Source organism: Arvicola amphibius, chromosome 5 (genome assembly GCF_903992535.2).
Source record: "Arvicola amphibius chromosome 5, mArvAmp1.2, whole genome shotgun sequence".
Lineage (NCBI taxonomy): Eukaryota > Metazoa > Chordata > Mammalia > Rodentia > Cricetidae > Arvicola > Arvicola amphibius.
The window spans coordinates 92,480,099-92,495,725 of NC_052051.1; the positions used below are offsets into that span (position 1 = coordinate 92,480,099).

The following is a 15,627-nucleotide window of genomic DNA, read 5'->3' on the forward strand; positions in this document are numbered from 1 at the left end:
AACTACATCAAAAGCCACAATTTGTGCCTCTTTCCTCCAAGCTGCAGGAAATCCCTTAAGAATGGCCATTTATAATGTCAGCTATATTTAGAACCAGAGGAACTGCACTTTGCAATGACACTTGTTTTGTTTAGTTTGAAGAAGAGAGAGTTTTGTTGCTCAGAATGGTTTAGCATTTAGGAATATGATCCTTTTTATTCTGTGCCAAATTTCATGGAGATTCCAAATGACTCTAGATAGTGCTTTTGGTTAGGTGTTTCTGCAAATAAAATGTTATCAGCTGGCAGTATAGATTTCTAAGATAATCTCAGGATTTCCAGTGAACATGCATTACAGCTTCATTTGACTCCTTGTTAAAAGAGCTAATCTGTACTTTTCAAGTAATGGGTGCTAGCCTGATAAAAGTCACCTGAATGTAGCTGTGTCTGAATCTGCATCCCTGATAGGTGGTGCTCAGAACAATAGTCACTGTGCATTGGATCTTATTGCTGATTCATTCATTATTTACCTATTCAATTCAGCACCTATTCTGTTCCAGGACAAATGATTTAAATGTATACCTACATTAAGAAGGATGCTTAAAAGAAATCCCACAGTAGCTCAGAATTGAGTATAATAGAGGGTTATTTATTTGGGGTGTGGACTCAACAGATCACAATCCTCTGCTGGAATGAGGACAGCAACTGTATCCTCCGCAGCCAGAAAAGAGGCCAGATGCGTGCTTTACATCAGCATATATAGTATAAGAGGCCACGCCCAAGTGGGCAGGTAACTTAAAGGCTACTGGCGGTAGGAATTCCTACAGCATATACCCCTTAATTAATTTTTGTTTAAAATATTTTTAGATTTATTTATTTTATTTCGTGTGTATGATGTTTTGTCTGTGTGATGCTTTGTGTACTGCGTGCATGCCTGGTGCCCACAAAAGCCAGAAGAGGACACCCAGTTCCCCTGAACTGGAGTTAGAGGTGTCTGCGGACCCAGCCTGTGAGCATCGGGAACCAAACCCCAATCCTCTGCAAATGCAGCAAGTGCCCTTAACTACAAACCACGTCTTCAGCTCCAAATTTCGATCTTTTTTGAAGACTGTATACCTCTTACATATTTTTGAACAGTTAGTATTAATGAGGAGTGGGGAAAATGTTATCAGCTAGTTATAACACAATATATGTAATAATATAATAGGAAAATATGTATATAATATTAAGGGAAGGCAGATACACTTGTGAATTCGTGAATTACATATGCTTTTCTTGATTTCCTCGATTTCTTTATTGTCCTAAACATGGAAATGAATAGGTAAGATACACCAAAAGGCTCAAATACTTTCTAGCAACCTTGTAGCAAAAGAGAAAGGCTGATACCAGATGCGGCTTCAGTGCAGCCATCGATTTCACACATCTGCAGTGTGTTTAAACGCATTCCTTCTTGGGAGTCAAAGTGAATATACACAGTTAAATCTCCCCAGACAAGAACCAGACCTGTGTTTCCTGACTTAACGTAAACTCCACGTGGGAAATTGCAAGTCATGTTAATCAGAATGAAGGACGCTGTGCTCTCCGTGGGTAATAAAGAGCCCTTTGCAGAACAACTGTTATGTCTTCTTGAGGAATTAGTGTCATTTAACTTGTAATCTTTATGTCTTTTTTTTAGAAAGTGCAACAGTATACGTTAATAATTCAGGCCACAGACATGGAAGGCAATCCCACTTACGGCCTTTCAAACACAGCCACGGCGGTCATCACGGTGACAGATGTCAATGACAATCCCCCAGAGTTTACTGCCATGACGGTAAGTACAACTTGTCACTCAGAGAACTTCAGCACCGGGGGCCACTTGGAGGAAGTTTTGTTATGAATAATAAATGTGTTAGATGGAAATGGAGCTTGCTCTGAGAATGAAATGGCCACTGACTCTAATGTTTACATCACGTGGGCTCTAAAACAGGCATTGGAGAACTTTACTTCCTCATCACCCTCCAGTTATTGTTAAAGAAGTTAAAACGCCCTGCCTGCAGCAAATAGCTTGGTGCAAAGGTAACTTCTTCTAGTGTTTCAGAAGCCCGGATACATGCTTGATTGCTGCTATTTTTCCAGCGTGCAGTTGCCTAGATCTCAAGTGAACTTATTTCCTAGGTATAAGTCCTCTCTGTGGACCCCACATTAATCACACTGATACTCACAAATGGGTGCTAATTTTAATACTAATGAAGCTGATGCATAAATATATAAAAAAAAAAGGAAAAAGAAAGCCAGCGGATTGCTGAAAATGTTTCAGCGGTTCTTTTGTTTTTCAGTGAGACATAGAAGTGATTACCAGCATATACCTATCTCCCTGTTTATTGTGGACCATAAAAAATTAATGGGACAGTAAAATTAGGGTGGTGTGGTCATTAGGCAACTTGTCCTTCAGTGGAGCACATTTCACCTCAGACTGAAGTTTGTCTTTCTTGCAGTTCTACGGCGAAGTCCCTGAGAACAGGGTGGATGTCATCGTAGCCAACTTAACTGTCACTGACAAAGATCAACCCCACACGCCAGCTTGGAATGCGGTGTACAGAATCAGCGGTGGAGACCCTACGGGGAGGTTTGCCATCCAGACAGACCCCAACAGCAATGATGGGCTAGTCACTGTGGTAAAAGTAGTGTCCTTGGACCACAAACTCAGACAACTACTCAGCAGGCACCAGCCTGTGTCCCCTCTTGTTACTTTCCTGTAGAATCTTGGGTCTGTTTTATTTTAAATACCTTCACATCTGGAATTCTTTACTACTTAGTGGATTATACAGTCTAATTTATGTTGAAATTAAGGATAACATAAATTCTCTCCCATTATTACTACAATTAAAATCGTTTTGGAAGCCGGGCGGTGGTGGCGCACGCCTTTAATCCCAACACTCGGGAGGCAGAGGCAGGCGGATCTCTGTGAGTTCGAGACCAGCCTGGTCTACAAGAGATAGTTCCAGGACAGGCTCCAAAGCTACAGAGAAACCCTGTCTTGAAAAACAAAAAAACAAAAAACACAAAAAAAAACAAAAAAAAAAAAACAAAAAAAAAAAAAAAAATCGTTTTGGATAGATTTACCAGTCCGAAGACATGGGAGTCCTAAGCACAGTGAAATGAATACAGCTGCTCTACTAGTGGCCCTGCCCATCCTGGGGTTAGACCTTTGGTTGACATAGCTGGAGTGCTTGCTTAGCATACACAAGGTTCTCAGTTCAGTCCCCATCAGGAAGGTGGGAGGAGTAAGAGGGGAGGGGGAGTTAATGCTTATTATTTTCATGGAGTTTGGACAGATAGTGAGAGGGTGGGAGAAGAAGGGAGGGAAGGAGGCCTACTAACCTCATGGAGTTTGATCAGCTAGTAAATGAATCAAAAAGACAAAAATAACCGAAGTAAAATGGAAGATGTAGGCAGGAGAGCCTACATTTTATAAATAAATTGCATTCACATGGCTATTTAAAAATTCTATTTTCATGACTTTAAGAAACTAGTTTTCTAGCCTAGCCAGGCATGGTGATATATCTTTAATTCCAGCACTCAAGAGGCAGAGGCAGGACAGCCTCTGAGTTCGATGCCAGCCTGGTCTACAGAGCAAGTTCCGGGACAGCCAGGGCTACACAGAGAAACCTTTTCTCAAAAATCAAGAATAAACAACAAACCAAAAGCAAACTAGTTTTCTGGTATTTAATTTCCGAAAGAGCAACAGAGTAGTATGTTGGCAGGCACAAAGGAAAAGCTCTTCGAGGGTAACAAACACAGCTGTCTCATAAAAGTCCATCCCTTTAACCACCTAAACACTTGATTAAGTGAACTCACGTGTCTGCCTGACAGAATGATCAATCTCAGCGCTTCTTGCTGAGAATTATGATCTGTGTCCACATGAGGGGAAAGAGATGGGCCCGGAAATCTCCCACATACATGGGGAATAGTCAGCAGAGGAACCAGCCCCAGAGCTGAGCTCTCTGTGTTTGCATCTCAGCTCTGTCCAGGCAAAGCTGTGTGGCCCTCACCACCTTGGTGAACCTCGGGTTCCTCCTGCCGAAGGTGGGGCTTGAGTACAGCCTCCTAGTACTTGCACATTTGTGAAGGACAAATGACATTGAAACACACGAAAGGACTCAAGCTGCGCATCGATCGCTAGCATATGTCCATCTGCATAGGGAGCATTCCACTCGTTCAGCATATTACAGCCTTACTGCCCTCCTTCCTGTTTGGTTGAATTGAATACTGCATTGAACTTGATCTGAAGATGCCTAGGGTAGGATGCTGCTGTGTTTGTACTGATCACAGATTTCTTAGGAGCCTCAGCTCTTGGTCATTCTCAACATGAAACAACAAAGTCACCAAGGAAAATGCAGACTGAGGTCCCTACAGCATTCTAGTGGCAGCAGGATTCAGGGAGACTCTCGCAGTTAATGGGCACATGATGTGTTTAGCATCATTTTTTAAAAATAATGTTGCATTTATCAAATATGTAGTATTGATTTTAGATTCTGTTTTCAATTCTTCATTAACTGGTAAAGGTTTTCCCACATGAGAGGTATCTTTTCCTTAATGTTTGAGAGACTAAATCTTGTGCTCTTACTAACCTCAAATTGTTTAGTAGTTTTGTTTTGTGTGCTGATTTACTGAAAATAATCAAATTTCTGCAGCCATCTAAATAAATGAATCCATGCAACAATCACGTACAATTTTGAAAAAACATAAATCTCTCTGTTGGGATATGTGTCAATGAGACATTCCTGCATGTTTTTTTCAGAAATTGGAGAAGAACATCATGCCACACTGAAGGGTAAAGCTAATGTTTTGGAAACAGGACTCAAAGACAGATGAATGGCAGCATGCAAATATTCTTACTTCTGCAAAAATATGGTTTCCGTTTTTTTCTTTTGCAGCCAATTGACTTTGAAACGAATAGGATGTTTGTCCTTACTGTTGCTGCAGAAAACCAAGTGCCATTAGCCAAGGGAATTCAGCACCCACCCCAGTCGACAGCAACTGTGTCTGTGACAGTTATCGATGTCAATGAAAACCCTTATTTTGCCCCAAATCCTAAAATCATTCGCCAAGAAGAAGGCCTCCACGCAGGTACTATGCTTACCACGCTCACAGCTCAGGACCCCGATCGATATATGCAACAGAGTATCAGGTAGGAAATGCCACAGTGATATTGAAACTAGATCCTGTTCTGTGCCCTGTGTGAAAGTTATTAACTTCACCCTGTAAGAAATGTACATACCTCGAACTCAGAGATCCGCCTGTGTTCGAGGCCAGCCTGGTCTACAAGAGCTAGCTCCAGGACAGGCTCTAGAAACTACAGGGAAACCCTGTCTCGAAAAACCAAAAAAAAAAAAAAAAGAAAGAAATGTACAGTACATACCAACCAAAAGTAATTATTAGAAGATAAGATGACTTTCTTGTTTCTTAATTTTGAAATTTATTTACTCGTTAGTAATTTCATACATGTATTCAAATTCACCCTTAGTCTTTCCCCTCCACCTCCTTCCAGATTCCTCTACTACATTCCCCTCCCAAATGAATGTGCTCTTATTCTATGACCACTGAGTCCAGCCACTCTATCTGTATATGCATGGATGTAGGCTCATCCATGGAATAGGAATAACTTCCCTGGGGCTGCATTCCTAAAGAAAACTGATGATTTAATTCTAACATTGCCATGTTTTACAGAAAATATTCCGTATTTCCTGAGATTAAAACATTATTGTTCTACAAAAATAGGCTTCTTTAGTTCCTCAGAACCCAAATAAAGATCACACGGTGTCATGTATGTTTCCCAATATAACTTTAAATTCTTCGGTGTATTTTCTCCTCAGGATATCCATGACTTTATTAGCTTAAAAATGCTAAGAATGAGTCTATTCATGTGTTAGTAGAAGATAAAACTTTTTTCAACTCTGTCTTTTTAATTGAAAGTATTAATTATTTAGCCTGTGCTTTTATAACAAACACATTGAAAAAGCAACAAAATGAGTGGACAGGAAATTATAAACTCTTGTTTTCTCCAAATGTTCAGAGAAGAAAACACTTATGCCAGACCAAAAATGGTACAGCTAATGATGCACCCAGCACCTGTGCAATGCACCCAGAAGATGTATTTGTAAAAACCTTCAGCAAAAATTAAAATCTTCCTCAGCAAAACCTAATTTACCCTGAGGCAGGAGTGGGTGGCTGGCAGGGCATACCCCATGCAACCATTCTCTGTAGCAGCTGAAGATAATTTTAAAATTAATAATTTATTTAAGTGCTTTCAAAATTGCTAATAACAGATAACTGCTTTGATTCCCCGATTCTCCATACATGAATTCCAGGATAGTTAAATGCTTAATTAATAGGTGCATTAAAATCCTGTAGACTTTACCTCTCACAATATACCATAGTGTCTTCAAACTATGTGTTCGTTATCTGAATTTGAAAACTTCAGCTCACCTCACATTTAAAAAGGACTTTGAACAGATGAATCTGCTAAGGCAGATGAAAACCTGTGGGGGGCTCTTTGGAGGATACAGATCAGAGGCTTGGCCCCATCTGCAGGCTCCTGGTAGGAATGGGTTTTTATGGGATCTCTGTGGTGAGGCTTTGTCTTCACCACCATAAGGTGGTGGGGCCTTTAGGAGTGGTTTATGATATAAAATATACCTTCTGATTTCCCCAGGTTCTGTATGACAGGGCTCCGATTTAGAAAGTATATTTGAACCCTATTTTCAGCACCTATTTTATGTATTGAAGTGGGCAAGAGCCTACACTGGGATCGGTTAAATCGACCACAGGGAGACTGCATTTTGTCTTTCCTCTAGAGATTTGCAGAATTTCCGAGAGTAAGACGGACATGCCCTTAACATACCTGCCAAAATCTCTGCTGCGAAGTACTTCTGCACATTAGACTTCTATTTCTCTACAGTCATGCAAATTAATGATGGTTTTGCCTTTTTGTAATTAAACCTGTAAAAATTTACATTTTGCTACTTTCGTATCTAAAATATTTAAGCCACTGTACTTTTATTTCATAGATACACAAAATTATCAGATCCTGCCAATTGGCTGAAAATAGACCCTGTGAATGGGCAGATCACCACTATTGCTGTTTTGGATAGAGAGTCACCAAATGTAAAAAACAACATATATAATGCTACCTTCCTTGCTTCTGACAATGGTATGTAATTCAGTATGTTTTCTGCATCGTTTTTGTGTGTTAAACAAAGTTAAACAAAAGAACCTCTCGTGCTTATGTAGGAGTTGAGGTTTTCTCCAGTGATAAATTATATAGAAAGCAGATAGCAGATCTTTCTTTCTTTCTTTCTTTCTTTCTTTCTTTCTTTCTTTCTTTCTTTCTTTCTTTGATTTTTCTTTCTTTCTTTCTTTCTTTTTTCTTCTTTCTTTCTTCTTTCTTTCCCCTCCCTCCCTCCCTCCTTCCCTCCCCCCTCCCTCTTTTTTTTCTTGATTTTCCATACAGGGTTTCTCTGAGTTATCCTGGCTGTCCTGGAAGCCATTCTGTATACCAGGCTGATCTCAAACTCACAGAGATCTGCCTTCCTCTGCTTCTGAGTGCTGGGGTTAAAGGAGTATGCCACCACTGCCCCACAGATCTTTATTCTTTTAAGGCTCCAAAGTTTTGTTTTATTTTGAAGTCCTGACTTTTCCTTCCCCTTTCCCACCAGTTTGCTATAAAGCACCTTACTGCTGTCTCTAAGAAATACTGCCTGTGTACACACAGGGGCTGCCATTGTGATCATGGCTCTCCAGGTCTGTTCTCCTGCCCTGACATGCACAGATGCCCTGTGATCTATAGGTGAAGTCTGTCATCATTGTTCCCAGAATCTGCTGTTTATTTATTCTTGTTGTGCTTCTTTTACTCATTCCCTTTTCTGAGATTATTCTTTTTCCTGTAATGTGCTAGGAAACTTACTTTTGTGCATATACAAAAAATGAATATAGGAGACTTACAGTGGTGCTGGTTTTAAATTAGACTTTGACATTTTTCCCCATATGGGTCTCTACTGGGTCAGAGTAGGTTAGTGGTAGCTTTGTTATCTGTCGCATGTCCCCAGCCTCTTCTTTCTTTGTACTTAGTAATACAATTTCAACCCTATTTCTTTATTATTTCTGTGAAATAAAGCTATAATGGCATTAATAGCTAGTTTGTACTGTTTTGAGTTAGATATAATTGTTCAAATGAAGCTTTTAAAGCAGTACTTGGCACAAACTAATATTCACAAAAATATTTCTGTGACTGAGAATAGTTTCAAAATGGAATCACAACTATAGTTTTAAAAATATTTTAGTATTAGACTGTGGATGTGTTTGTTTAATAAAAAATACAAGCTTCAAATTGGTGCTCAAGATGTGTGGTCATGAGACTAATCTGAATGAATGACTTTCAAAAAAATGTGCTTAGCAATAGACCAAAGCAGTGTTTTGTATCCATTCTAATATAGGAACTCTGTTCAGTCATTTAGTGTTGGACTTCGCAGGACCAGTCTCTGCCATAGGGTTAGTGAAGCATCAGGTCGTGCCTGTTGTAAACAGCCCTTTCTCTCCACTGGAACTGAAAGCTCTATCATGTAGAGACTTAAAGAGTCATAAGTGACGTGGATGCATATTGGTTTTGAGGCACAGCCAGGCTTCTCCCTTACCAAGGTGCATTGCTTCCAATTGGAGGAATATTTGCAATGAGAGAAGTGAGCCATTTGGAGCTGAAGCCTCACAGGTAGACTTTCCTAATCACAAGGCTGAAGAGAGAACTCGGATGGGAAAGCTCTTAGCCTCTGTCCTTAGGTTTCTTGTTACAAATGGCTTCTCTGTTGCCTGTTTTGTAAAGTTGTTATGCATTAGGCAAATAATATTAAAGCAATACTACAGGTAAGCATTGCTCATGGTCTCAAGCAGGTGGTGTTAGTGATGTCATAAGGGTAGAACACAGTTCCCGCCAACACTTCTGCCTCCGACCCAGGAGTTCCTTGTATCCTTGCTCACTTCCTTGTACACCTTTCTAGTTTCATGACCTTCGGTCTTGTCACTTAACTTTCTAGGATTCAGCATGTGAAGGATCTTATGAGCTGGGAGAGATAACATTTCAGGATGAATGAGAAGAGGTTTGAGTTCAGGCAGAACAGTATATACAGTTTTGTATACTCCACTGTATGCAGAAAGTCCCATGGCCGTGAGCAGTTCATAGAGACTGAGGTCCTCATCCATTTAAACCTCCTGTACAATAATCCTGTGAACTAGTGTACAAAGAGCAGCCCCAATCCTTTCTCGTGTGTGTGGTTGGCTGATTAATGAAACCCATTTTTTCTCCTCCAGAATATATGTTCCCAACACAAAGCCTATGGTCTTGTATCAGTTGCGTGAAAATAGTAGCAATGATTACACCTGGATTTGAACTTTCAGAACTCCCCTCCAAACATGCACATATCCTGGTTCTCCATCAGAGGCTGGGGTCCATAATCTCATGAGCCCCGAGTGCTGGCCGGCGAGAGCAGGGAAGGCATTAGGTCTACGCCCAGCTCCCATAGGATCGCACCAGCAGCTCAGAGCAATCCTAGGAGAGATGTCAGAAATGAGCTTGTTCTACAGCCTGTCCATCAGCTACTGTGGCAATGAGCATTTTCCCATACGATAGGGACAAGAGAGTTGAAAATACTACAATTGAAGCTAAGCTGAGAAACTGTTGCCCTCAACTCTGATTTTTCTCTCTTTTTTAGGAATTCCTCCTATGAGTGGCACGGGAACACTACAAATCTATTTACTCGATATCAATGACAACGCCCCTCAGGTGTTGCCTCAAGAGGCCGAGACCTGTGAAACTCCAGAACCCAATTCAATTAACATCACAGCACTTGATTATGACATCGATCCAAATGCGGGGCCATTTGCTTTCGATCTTCCTTTATCTCCAGTGACTATTAAAAGAAACTGGACCATCACCCGGCTTAATGGTAAGAACAGGTTAATTATTTGAACGAATGTGTAGTTGAGTATTTTGGAACCAAGGTATGGGAAATTAATTTTACATACTCCATAATCTTCTCATTAAATATATTTTAAATGCTATTTAAGGGTATAAAAGAGATATTAAAAGCCTCTGAAACCCCCAACCAACTTTTCACCATACAGCATAATTGTGATTTCTTCAATGGTTACAGTTAAATGGGAAATACAGTCTGGATAGTGGTGATTTTTTTTCCTTAGATCTTACTTGACTGTCAAACTTGTTTTCTTTTTCTCTTTTCTTTCTAGGTGATTTTGCTCAACTCAATTTAAAGATAAAATTTTTGGAAGCTGGTATCTATGAAGTTCCCATCATCATCACAGATTCGGGGAATCCTCCCAAGTCCAATATTTCCATCCTGCGCGTCAAAGTTTGCCAGTGTGACTCCAACGGAGACTGCACAGATGTGGACAGGATTGTGGGTGCAGGGCTTGGCACTGGCGCCATCATTGCTATTCTGCTTTGTATCATCATCCTGCTGAGTGAGTACTTTGTCCTGGAAACTGTGATTCCTTCTACTTCTAGGGCGCTCAGCAAGGGACCGCCTCAAATTAACTGAGCAAGTCTGCTGGGCCCCTGAGCACCGTGTTGTCCATCATATGCAGGCAGTCAGGGCCTGCTTAGCGTACACACAACAATGAGCATCAGTTAGAGTGCTGACGTGTTTTCAGCAAGCTCCAGGATTGTGTTCCCACGCCTTCTCACCCACTTTCTGGTGCTGATTGCTTGAGGCCACAGGAAGCCCTTTCCACAGAGAAATGTTAAACAGTCCTGTACTTGGCACTTCTCTTGACTTGAGTATGAATTTATGGCACATAGCTGATGATTTAGGAAAATAGGTGTATTGCTTTCGTTCATTTCCCTGCATATAAAGTGCAGTCAGCAACCTGCTCCAGTCATGCAAGGATCAAGGTATTTGTTTCTGAAGGGCTGAGCGGAGTGGTGAGATTGTCCTTCGTGTACAGTGCATTCCATAGCAGAAATGATTACACGGCTCAAATTGTCTGTCTTTAGCATAAGGGTAGATTAAGGATTTTCTCCTTTTTAAGATACTTTGCAATCCGTGGTTCAGTGGAATGCAAGAAATTAACCACTGGAAAGTACTTTAGAAACCACTTCTAAGCATTCAGGTTAAAAGAATAAATTGCCTGGGCCCAGTGTTTTATGTGGAGTAGCAGCAGGACTCGGTTTATTGTGTGATCACACTATGCACCGATCACTTCCTTGAAAATGTTGGCCATTTCTTTTATGTTTTCTCCATTTACAAGGGTTCTGGTAATTTAGAATTCTGTCCCTTTATTCTAAGCAATTATTATAGAAGCCTGAGCATTTTTTACTTCCTGTGTGGAGACTGCTTCGGCTATAATTTGAAACCTGCATGCTATACTAATAATCCGCTTGCTAGATTTGGCCCTGAACAATGGCAAATGAGATCATGTATCTGGCTTTAAAAGGAGGATATTTACTTTTATGGCCAATAATAAAAACGTGCTCAAATAGGAGTCATTAAATCTTTTTGTTTCAGGATGTAAACTGATATCCTCAGATTTAGACAGAATTTATTCCTAGATGTGTGTTCAGGGATGCCTTTCACTTTCAACCAAAATGTGCCATACACGCCAGCCTTATCGAGACAGACTTAGGGATGATGGATTCAGCCATGACAAAGTGACACTAGCATTTTGAAGGAGAATGAATTGGCACTGATTTAACATCAACTTGGGAGAATTTATGGTTTCAGACCTGGCATTGAGTGTGAAGGATGAAAGCCTAATATTATTTCAGTGCTCAAACTAATCCCCATGCCTTCCTAGCTACAGCAAGGTAGGGAAGAAAATGCAGAATAGCCTGACAGAGAAACGGCCGCCTCTGCAAGTCAAAAAACAACCCGGAATCCAATTACACATCCAACTCTCATTTCCTACCCTAGTCACCCAAACAAACACCTTTCCCTGAGAATTTGGGAGTGTAGTGATGACTGACCAGTGCCCCAATTACCTCACTGCTGTCTTGTGTCTTTGGGGTTTACGAAGCATTCTTATTAGGATATTGATCTGCTAAGAAGCCAAGATAAAGACAGAAACTAGTCCTTCTGGAGATCATGCCTCACACGACAGGCTCGTGACACACTGCAGACTAGAGCCCAGGTCTTCACTCTGCTCTGACCCAGGATTGCTCTGAGTGGCCCGGGGAAGGCCCACGAGCAGTCCCAGAGTGAACTGTGGACCATGGTCCTTGCGTCGTTAATGTGGAAGGCTGAGGTTCTGTCTGCCTGGCTTTCAGAATGACAGAGTGTGCATTTTACTTCCTCCTGTCCAGTCCTTGTTCTCATGTTTGTGGTGTGGATGAAGCGCCGGGATAAAGAGCGCCAGGCCAAGCAGCTTCTGATTGACCCAGAAGATGATGTAAGAGATAATATTTTGAAGTATGATGAAGAAGGTGGAGGAGAAGAAGACCAGGTGAGCAGTGTTTCAAGTGTATTAAGAAAATCGTTTTCAATCATTTGGTGTATTCTGTCCCTAAAGTCACACATTCCTCAACTGATTACAGAATACCAGTATATTATACGAATATCATTGATTTAGGAAGCATGCAACTTGAAACCAATTCCTCTTAAATTTGTATTGATTTTTTTGTCCCAGTGGATATTTAAAATATAAGCAAAGTAATTTCTATATTGGACTGTAGATGTACAGGGTTGGTATAAAAAGCATTGTGTGCTTATTTTGTAAATACTTACCAGGCAAATTCAATATCCCAGGCATTCCTCAATTCCTGGTGACATAAAAGGGAGCAGAACCAGCAAGTGTTTGCCTCTGAGCCACATTTATTTATCCACAGTGTCTGTTTTGGTGCCTGGCTTATACTGGTTGCTTGATAGATGAGAAAATGCTCTTCTGATTATTAAACAATGTTCGCTTCTGTATGCCATGCACATACAGGGCTGCACACAGAGCTGTACACAGAGCTGCATACAGAGTTGTACACAGATGCACACAGAGCTGCATACAGCTGCACACAGAGCTGTACACGGAGCTGCACACAGAGTTGTACACAGATGCACACACAGCTGTACACAGAGCTGCACATGGAGCTATACACAGAGCTGCACACAGGGCTGTACACAGAGCTGCACACAGGGCTGTACACAGAGCTGCACACAGGCCTGTACACAGCTGCACACAGCTGTACACGGAGCTGCACACAGAGCTGCACATGGAGCTGTGCACAGAGATGTATATGGAGCTGCACACAGAGCTGCACACGGAGATGCACACGGAGCTGTACACAGAGCTGCAAACACAGCTGCACACAGGGCTGTACACAGAGTTGTATACAGAGCTGCATACGGAGCTGTACACGGAGCTGCACACAGAGCTGCCACACCAAGAGTGCGAATGAGCAAGTAGGATATGAAAAACATGGGCCCTGCTTTTCTCAGAACCAACCATCTGGACATTGTAAGAGCAATTTAGGAGTTCCATACTACATGCTGGGCATTAGGCCACATACATTAAATCTCTCTCTCAAATCTGTAACTTGGAATTCTCCTGAGAACATCTCTACTTTGGATGACTGAAGAATGAACTTCAGTTGGATTCTAGCTAGTTGTGTAAGAGGTATGTCACAGGAGCAGGATTTGAAGTTAGGTCTCCCTGCTGTCACAGCCTACACCAGACATCCATACATATATTTCATCTTGCAATGGTCATGATCAGAAATACTACAAAGTATTTCCTGAGAACTACAGCAGGTATTTCATCAAGACATTTGATAGTATAGTTGCGCCGTTTTTACTTTCTGAAACAAATGTCAGAAATAGTCGTGTGAAAAGAACCTGGCACTTTTGGGATTCATATCATTGATTGTAGCATGAAGCGGCGGGACTGCGTCCTGCCACCCGGCCACCGGCTAGCTTTACACCCAAAATAATTACACGGAAACTGTATTCTTTTAAAACACTGCCTGGCCCATAGTTTCAGCCTCTTATTGGTTAATTCTCACATCTTCCTTTAACCCATATTTAGTAATCTGGGTAGCACCACGAGGTGTGGCTTACCAGGAGAGATCTTAACCTGCGTCCATATCGGAGAGGAGCAGCATGGAGACTGCATATGGCGACTGCCTGAAGCGTCTCCCCCACTCTACTTCCTTGTTCCCACAATTCTGTTCTGTCTACTCCACCTACCTAATTTTCTGTCTCTTAAAGGGCCAAGGCAGTTTTCTTTATTAATTAACCAATGAAAGAAACATAGACAGATAACTCTCCTCCATCAATTGATAAATTATTTTCTGCCTTGAGAGTGTTTGGGGGGTGGGTTCATCTGTGTAAGAGCAGCCTTGCTCTCAGGACCGGAGTTGGATCTGTCACTTGCTACCTCGTGCCTTTTCTTTGGCATTCACACCACACTCATACCTGGTCTCCATCTTTGACCTTCCTCTTTCACATTTGCAAAGCTGTGTCAGTCCCGCTGAGCCGGTAACTGCAGGTTCTGTTTGCAATTTGCCAAGTCTGAACTCTCATTTCAGAGAGAGGTATGTTTAAAATGTCTGGAAAACTTGACTCAAGTGTGCAAGGCTGTTTTGAATACTGACTAATTAAAGAGGCTCTGTAAATAGACCCCAGGGTTTCTCATTTATATAAATGTATTTAGCTTTTAAAACTTCACATGTGACTTAGTTCTTAATTAACCTACCTTTGCACTTACTGATCATATCCTCTCATAAATCCACTTTCATTGTTAGATTTCTCATGTCAAGGCTTATCATTCTTCTCCCCCACACCGTGTGTGTGTGTGTGTGTGTGTGTGTGTGTGTGTGTGTGTGATGCATGCAAGTGTGCATACCCTTATGCATGCAAGAAAGAGACCAGAGGCGGATGTGGAAGTGAGTGTCTAACTCTACAGTTCTCTTCCGTTCTGCTTTGAGACAGGGTCTCACCTTGAGGCAGAAGCCCGGTTTCAGATAGGCTGCCAAGTCCGTGAGCTTCCAGAACTAACTTGTCTCTGACCCCTGATGCTGAAGGTATATGCTGGCTTTTTTATGATGAGTGCTAGAGATTTGAACGCAGCTTCTTATACATGCATGGCAAGTGCTGTTACCAACCGAGCCATCACTCCAGCCCGTTTATCACTTTGGAAGTGTAAAGCTAAAACCACCTCAGCAAAGCTTCAGTAGAAAAACAGTAGCCTTAACTGAAAGTAGTTTCATCAAATCGGAGGTTTCAAGGCGGTATTCTCGCATCGGGCCCACGTTGCTACCTTTGCCTTGCAGGAGCTTCCTAATGGGCATCTTGTCCTTTAATACTTCTACCCACGCTTTGGCCAGTTTTAAATCCAAACTGCTCTCTTACTTCCAGTTCAAAAGTACAGCCCACCTTGTTTAATGTACCCCCGTGTATCCTAAGTATGGGCCCGTGGAAGGAGGTGGAGCAAGGTCCCTCAGCTTGCAGATCCTCTCATGGCCACTGCTCTGGTCTTCAAATGTCAGGTGATTTGTCCTTTCAATGGCTGTTTCTTTTTAGCATCCTCTTGCTTGGGAAGTGGGGAGATAAAGAGAAGCTGTGGGTGGTCTTTCATAAGACAGGTGTGCCTGTTCCTGCCGATGGGGAGCTAG

General features: G+C 41.6%; 1 protein-coding gene across 1 annotated transcript in view; it reads left to right on the plus strand.

The window, feature by feature from the left end:
* Cdh2 (cadherin 2) overlaps nt 1-15,627 on the plus strand; it is a 229,489-nt gene that overhangs the window by 184,378 nt on the left and 29,484 nt on the right. The window contains 7 exon segments of the mRNA XM_038329948.2: nt 1,654-1,791; nt 2,456-2,641; nt 4,898-5,151; nt 7,031-7,173; nt 9,725-9,958; nt 10,260-10,493; nt 12,331-12,470. Coding sequence (XP_038185876.1) covers nt 1,654-1,791; nt 2,456-2,641; nt 4,898-5,151; nt 7,031-7,173; nt 9,725-9,958; nt 10,260-10,493; nt 12,331-12,470 — 1,329 coding nt within the window.